The sequence below is a fragment of the Myotis brandtii genome, unplaced genomic scaffold (genome assembly GCF_000412655.1).
Source record: "Myotis brandtii unplaced genomic scaffold, ASM41265v1 scaffold506, whole genome shotgun sequence".
Classification (NCBI taxonomy): Eukaryota; Metazoa; Chordata; class Mammalia; order Chiroptera; family Vespertilionidae; genus Myotis; species Myotis brandtii.
This window is the reverse complement of record NW_005369287.1, coordinates 2834283-2841912: the sequence shown is the minus strand read 5'-3', so window position 1 is coordinate 2841912 and position 7630 is coordinate 2834283. Positions and strand designations below refer to the sequence as shown.

The 7630-nt window shown below is 47.3% G+C and overlaps 1 protein-coding gene across 1 annotated transcript in view; it reads right to left on the bottom strand.

Annotated features, from left to right (window-relative positions):
- SUSD5 (sushi domain containing 5) overlaps positions 1-7630 on the bottom strand; it is a gene marked incomplete at its 5' end in the record, with an annotated part of 38949 nt that overhangs the window by 14198 nt on the left and 17121 nt on the right. Inside the window, one exon of the mRNA XM_014548379.1 lies at positions 2564-2752. Within this exon, the coding sequence (XP_014403865.1) occupies positions 2564-2752 (189 nt within the window). The remainder of the gene's footprint in view (positions 1-2563; positions 2753-7630) is intronic.

The following is a 7630-nucleotide window of genomic DNA, read 5'->3' as shown; positions in this document are numbered from 1 at the left end:
GAGGCAGCTGATCAATGTTTCTCTCTCATCGATGTTTCTAACTCTCTATCCCTTTCCCTTCCTCTCTGTAAAAAATCAATAAAATATATTTAAAAAAATAAATAAATAAATAAATGGGTACAGTCTACCGGATGCCAATTACACGTCAACAAAGCTGTTAAAGAACAGAACAACAACCAAGTCCCAGGACAGAGCGTCTGGCCTGGTTGACAACCACTCTTTTCTCAGGGCCTCACTGGGGAAGGTGCCCCGCTTCCACAGCTGCAACAGGCCTGGAGAGGAAGCGGCCGCCCATCTGCTGTTGAGCTCAGAGGTAGCGGGGCTGGTCGGGTGAGGTGTCACTCACTTTCCCGATCTACAGACTAGGAAGTGCAAGCAGAAGCCATGGGGTTTGGGTGGAAGATCTTAAAGGCCTTTCGGAGCCTTTGTCACGGCAGTGTGGCCCGCTCCCCATACACTCACTGAAAGTACCAGGCCGCCCGGACCTTCTCAGACTGCGAAGCCAAAGGTCGCTGAGCACTTCTTCCATCTGCAAACACACACTTCCTTTAAAAATGTCGCCTTCTGCGACACCGCCCCTCCTTCTACTTCATCATCTGCCTCCTTTGAGGCAGCCGGTTACTAGAGTTTTCTTTAGGGTTGGGGCACTTTTGCCCAACTTTGCACACACAGCGACGAGGACTCGGGCCAAGCGAAGGATGTAGGGTGAGTGAATGAAGGAACAGCCAATCGGCCGGTACCAGGAATGTTGTTACCCGAACCCAGGTGAGGCCAACTCCAAAACCCTTGTTTGACCCACTCTCCCAAGATGACTTTTCTCCAATTTCAAACAGTTCCCTTAAACAAGGTGATGTTCACTGGAAAAATGCATGCAAAAGGGAGTGAAATACCTGGTGGTGGTATTCTTGTCACACACACACACACACACACACACACACACACACACTTATAACGACACGAAGACGTTAACTATTAAACCTACAGAGTATTGAAAACTGTAACGGTCTGTATACTCAGCCAAGTGTAGAAACCAAGATTCCTGCCCAGCAGCTGAAAGCTCTAACAACTCTGCTTTGCAGTGAGAAAATAAACACCATTTCAGACACACAAAACCCGCATTTAGTTCTCGCTCTACTGGGGCCAGTAAACATGTCATTTGGCTGGTAGGTGTGGCTCAGGGGATGGTGTGGCTTCGGTGCCTGAGCAGGAGAAAGCCAGCTCATGAACCATCTTGCGGTGAGTATGGGTGCGCTTTGAGGTGATGCAACAAACAGGAACTCGGGCTGGGCCTGCTGCCTGGTTTTCTGAGACAGGTGAACGATCAGAACTGACACAAAGGAAAGTGCTAGAAGATTGCTCCACTCATGCTTCTAGAACTTGTCCCAGTCGGTATCCCTTTGTTACCGGTATGCAACAAGGCAAGTAGGTACACCGAGAGGAAGTTTCTAGAGGCTTTTTAAACAACATGACAGGTGAATTTTATTCTTTTAATTTAACAAAAAAATTGAGCTCCTATTTTGAATATCTTTGTTTAATTTAGTTTTATATTATTTCATTTATATTATTTCATTTTACTAAAGTATCAGTCTGCCAATGACTAGGAAAAAAATGTAATGGTTCACAGAAAATATGAGAAGTAGCAAAGTAGACAATAATTTAAAAACAACCATTATTCCTTAAGAGACACTCCAAGAGGAAAAAGCCATGGGAGAGAATATTGGCAGCACCTTCATTAAGAAGGTCTTATGTAAAAAAGAAACCCTACATTATGTGAATAACCAAATCAATCTGATCAGGTTTTGGAAGTTCAATGCCCATCAGAAGCCTTTTTAGTCTTAACATTTGGACTCACATGGCTGCCACAGCCTACGGGCCAGGTAGTAGCCCAAGGCTGAAGGGCAGTGGCAGGCAATTCTTGTCATGGGGGGCCGTCCACACAGCTGTCCACACAGCTGTCCACACAGCTGTCCTGGAGTGATTCTCCCTGCTCCACCCCTGACACCCCTGTGACTTCTCAAGGGCCAGGGAATAGGACCTGCATGCATGGCTGTGGACTCACCTGGTTTCCAAACCCCATGCCCCACAGAGCCAGTAGCTCTTATCAGGGTCCCCACAAGGTCACGCCCTGTCCCAAGAACCACCGCACACAGGGAAGCCACAGCTGGGGCTCCTCTCCTGTGTTCATGACAGTCCTCCCTGCCCCGGTCCTCCCATCAGGCCTCATTTTACCATAAGGTTGTTGCTTGGAATCACAGCTGGCATCCCATCTGATCGGGTTCCCAGGGAAATAAGCCAGAAAGTCAACCCAAGGTCAACCCTGTCCTTAGGAAGAAGAGGGGGCTTTATTCCCTGTTACCCCCAGCACCAAAGATGAGGAGCTCAGGCATGGATACCCTGCATTGGAAATGCTGCAGGAACACCCCGGTGGCCATGTCACCCGGTCCCGAACTCAGGGGAAAGGTCTGAACGTTTTCAGAGGGACCTTCGTGGAGACGAGCCCACCACGTGACGCTCGGCTCACCGCGTCAGGGCAGGTGGAGGCGGCCGGCCCAGGGCGGCTTACCTTTCCCGCAGGCCTGCACCAGGCCGTACCACTCCCCGCAGCTGTTGCACAGCAAGGTGAAGGCGCTCTCGCGGTGGCCCGTCACGTGCCCCGGGGCGCACACGTACAGCAGCTCATCCCCCATCTCCAGGCCGGTGCGTCCCTGCAGGATGGTGTGTGGGAACGAAGGCGGGTCTCCGCACGGCTTCTCTGGGGAGGAGGAATCACAGTTAGCTTTCCCAAACGATGCAGACCTTGTGCCGTTTGGGAGAAAACAAACTTAAAAGACAACTCTCCCCCTCCCTGGGTGCTGCCTGCACCCTGAACTGGGATCACGGGGGCTGGTTCCCCTACATGCTGGTAGCCCAGGCCTGGCAGAACGCCTGGCACAGGCGAGACACTCAGAAATATTTGTTGAATGAATAATTGTGCTTTTAAAATATGTATGTTCTCAGGAATACATATATGCATTTTACTATTCCAGGCAACATTACCCTGTAATGTCCCCTTGAAAGGGGGAAGCAGAGATGAGCAGCGCCCCCCCTTTTTTATTGACTTCAGAGAGGAAGGGAGAGGGAGAGAGAGAGAAATATCAATGATGAGAGAGAATCATTGATTGGCTGCCTCCTGCACGCCCCACACTGGGGATCGAGCCCACAACCCAGGCATGTGCCCTTGACCAGCATTGAACCCTGGACCTTTCAGTCCACAGGCCGACGCTCTATCCATGGAACAAAACTGGCTAGGGCCAAGCTCCCCTTTTTGGCCTTATTTACATAAGTGAGTAGGTTCTCGTTGTCAAAAGCTAGAATGTTACAGACTATAGAGTACAGCAAGGGTGGCTCTCTCATCCTCCAACATCAGCCCTGATAGCAGCACTGGGATCAGTTGGTATATACAAATACATGCGGACACACGCACACACACACGCACACACACACACGTGGATAGATGGATATAGTTGTGTGTGTGTGTGTGTGTGTGTGGTTTTTAACATAAATGGGATCATATATGTGTTACTGAGAACATACATTTTTAAAAAACAAACTATTTTTATAGCATTTTTAGGTTCCCAGCAAAACTGAACAGCAATACAGATAGTTCCTATGTCGCTACCCTTACACATGCACAGCCTCACCTGCTATCAACATCCCATACTGAGTGATACATTTGTTACAACTGACGAACCTACACCCACACATTGTTATCACCCAATATGCAGCTTCCATTTGGGTTCTCTCTGTGGGGGAGCCTTACTCTTGGATCTGAACATGGAGAAGAGTCCCCACCCAGCCCTGGAACCTCTTCCCATGCCTGCCCTCAAGCTGGCCCCAGAGTCAGTCTTGGGGGACACAGCCCATGTCTCCTTTTAACTCCCTGCCCTAGTTCTCCCGTGAGGTTTTTACTGGCGTGATTGCAAAAGGGACTATGCAATAAACCTGACAAGCTCAGGGGCAGCCCATGTGGCAGGCCTTACAGACTCCGTGACCAAAAGTAACCACACAGGATGTTCTGATCCTAAATCCCTAACTGGGCAGGCCGGGGAGGGCAGGCACGTCCTAGGCCCACAGCTTCCTTAGCAAAAGTCCATCTTTCCTGAAGTGAGCCCTGTCCATTGTTCTTATGCATCGAGGATAACACACCTTTGAAATGTCAGATAGTTTTCTCTTCTAGGCCCCTTTGAGGCACAACCACAGGCATCAGAGCACAAGGCCACCAGCTCAGAGAACCCCTCACTGTTAGCCTGTTCCCTGCATGCCATCGCTATGTGCTGTAAATGTTCATTATTAACTGCGCTGAACCCTCCAATGTAAAAGAAATATGTGTTTCTCCATTCTGCTTTTTATCCAATTCTAGAGATTTCCCCAGTTGGCTTGCTCCCGCCCTCTTACTCTACCCCTCTTGAATTTCACATGACTCTCTTTATGTCTCCTCCTTTGATTCTAATGTGTAAAATAAGCCGCTATTCTCCTGAGCATTTTCTCAATCCATTGAGATCTTGCTTTGGGGCATATCCTCAAAAATTTGGCTCAAATAAACTCTTATAAACGCTTCCATAGGATGGATATTTTTCATCGACACTAGTGTATATATTTTTTAATTTTCCCCCCCCTGGAAACAAGCCTTTTAGAAATGAATGTAGACTGGTTTGTATTAAAACTTGTGAATTGCTTTTGAAATATCTGTGGTTGGTTGTGAGGCAGCCGCTAAGGGACTCACCCTCGGCTTCAGCCAGTGAGGGAATCCAGAAGGTGAGGAGGGGAGGCGCAAGCCTTCCTCCTTCCACATCAGCGGGAGCTGCCACGCCCGGCTCAGGCGAGACCCTCGGGCTCAGAGATCCATAGGACAGATCATGGGAAATGACAGGTTCATTGATGTTAATTAAGGGAAGAGGTTAATGGTTACAGAGTTGGGGCCTGAGCCAACCAGGTCAGACTTCCAACCCCAAAGTGGCCAGTGGGTATTCTCTAGTACTTACAGATAGAATCAATCCCATTTAAAATATAAAAAATATCTTAGTGGGTAAGCTTCAATACCCCCCCCATCCCCCCCGGCCGCATTAAGCATGATGCCAGCTGTAGTTCTTGTTTGTTTGGTAAATATTCTTTATCAAGTTGAAGAAGTTGATAACTTCTATTCCTAGTTGGCTGTGAGTTTTATCATAACAGATGTTGGATTTTGTCAAATGCTTTTTCTGCATTTATCCATCTGCTTGTGTGCTTCTTCTTCCTTAGCCCGTTCATGTGATGGATGACATTAATTGATTTTTTAAAATGTTGAACCAGCCTTGCACCCCTGGGATAAGTCCCACTCAGTTGTGGTGTATACGTCTTTTTTTATATTGTTGGATTCAAATTGTTAATATTTTGTGGAGGACTTTTGTATCTATGCTAACTTGTATTGGTCTACACTTTTCTTATAATGTCTTTCTCTCACTTTGAGCTTAGGGTTATGCTGGCCTCGTAGAATGAGTTAGGAAGTGTTCCCTCTGCTTCCAATTTCTGGAAGAGATTGTAGAGAAATGGCGTAATTTCTTCCTTCAATATTTGGTAGAATTCACCAGTGAACTCACTCTGTTTTAGAAGGTTATTAATTATTGATTCCATTTCTTTCCTTACAGGCTAGACCAGAAATTCAAAGTCATTTTCCCTCTAATATTTTAGCGGCCTTTCCTCATGAGAACTACAAACTACCTCAGTCTTTTGAAAGGCTACATTACCACACACATTATTTAATCATTACACTGACATTTCTGTTGGTTCCAAGTTTTCACTGTTATAAACAATGCTACAATGGGCAGCTCAGATGGAGATTTTTGTACATATCTTATTTCATTAGGAAAAAACTTCTAGGCGTGGAATTGCTGCATCAAAGTGATGCACTGAGACCTTTTTCAAAAAAGGAAATAATATTAAGTTCAAATTTCCTCTTCTGGCTTTTATCTGTTGGAAAGGAAAGCCTTTAGTCCTTATGCAGTCGAGTTACCTAAGCAGCATATTGCTCAAAGGAAGACATGCGAAGAAAGGATGAAAATAGAAAATGACTTGTGCTGCAAGCCACCTGATTGGCCTCACAGCTTGTGGTTTGGGTGGCATTTTCTCAGAGAGCCATTGCTCTGCATGTTCTTTAACTGGAGGGATTTTGAATGAAGAAGGGTGTGGTTGTGCTTTAGGAAGTCAGCACAGAATGTTGTGTTTTAACCAAAACTGCCTTGACTGTCGCCCAGGAGATCAGCTGTTTATCCCCCCCATATGGCAAGGAGGAACAGGCTGCCATCTGAACATGGCCACGAAGCCGGGGGCACCTCTCTGAGCAGAGAGGCATCATCCTTGGGTTCACTTGGTCCGAGCAGGGCATTCTGAGAAGAATGGACCAAGTTCATGAGCCTCAGTCAAATAAGTTTGCGCCAAAGACCAGCTGGTGTCTCAGGGGCAAAAGGCTCTGTCTCTCTCTCCAACATCCTCGGCCACCTACAGCTCACGCTGGACGTCCCAGTCTTTTCTTCTCGTACCAGATCCGGTTTAGGAAACGGTAGGCTCTTCATCAAACACTCACTCTCAAAGGACTAGTCAATACTTCCATCCTCTATCTGTGGGGCACAACACCAGCTCTTCGGGAGGAAAAGCCAGGAGCAGGGTAACAGAGTCAAGGAGAACTTCTGGCCAAATCTACACCTTAGCAGACTCCTGGGACCTTCTCCCTCAGATGTCATTTCCAGAATGGCATGGGCTAGATTCTGGCTCAGAAAAACCGCAGCAATGCTCCTGAGGCTGCCCACACATGCCCTGTGTTTCTGGATTTCCCACAAATGCTGGAGACAGGAAACACTCCGCTTCTTAGGTGGTGTGACTTCGGACGCTCCAAGATACCAATCCCATGCCTTAGCACAACCACCTGAGTGCCAAAACCACCACCCAAAGCCAGGTGCAACTTGAATTAGTTCCTTTCAGGAACCTTCCCACCTTTAACTTCACGAGGGAGCGATGGAAAACAGCTGTCTATATACCTGGGCCCTATTCTCCTCTTTAGGGAAAGTTGCATTTGGGCCATTTTCACTGCCATAGTCAGTTTATTCCACAGATAGTGATTGGAGTTTGGGGAGCCTCAAGAGCTGGGTTTCAATGGGAAGAGCAATCTCTATTATTTTCCCTTTCAAGGGATGAGATTTTATAAGAGATCTTATCTCTCGTTTAAAATATATATATTGATTTCGGAGAGGTAGGGAGAGGGAGAGATAGAAACATCAATGATGAGAGAGAATCATTGATTGGCTGCCTCCTACTGGGGATGGAGCCCACAACCCAGGCATGTGCCCTGATGGGGAATGGAACCCTGACCTCCTGTTTTATAGGTCGACGCTTGACCACTGAACCACGCCAGCTGAGCAAAGCTCTTGTCTTTCAAACAAATAGTATTCATGAACAATGACTGATTTTCCATTTTTATTTTTTGTGCTTCCAAGTCCTTTACTGGGTCTTCCGCGCTCTCAGGCCTGCAGCACAGGCCGTGCCTTCTCTGCTTGCAGCGTCATTATGTCTTGGTCTCTGAGCTTGTCGAATCCACCTCTCCGCGCCCTCCAGGTGATCA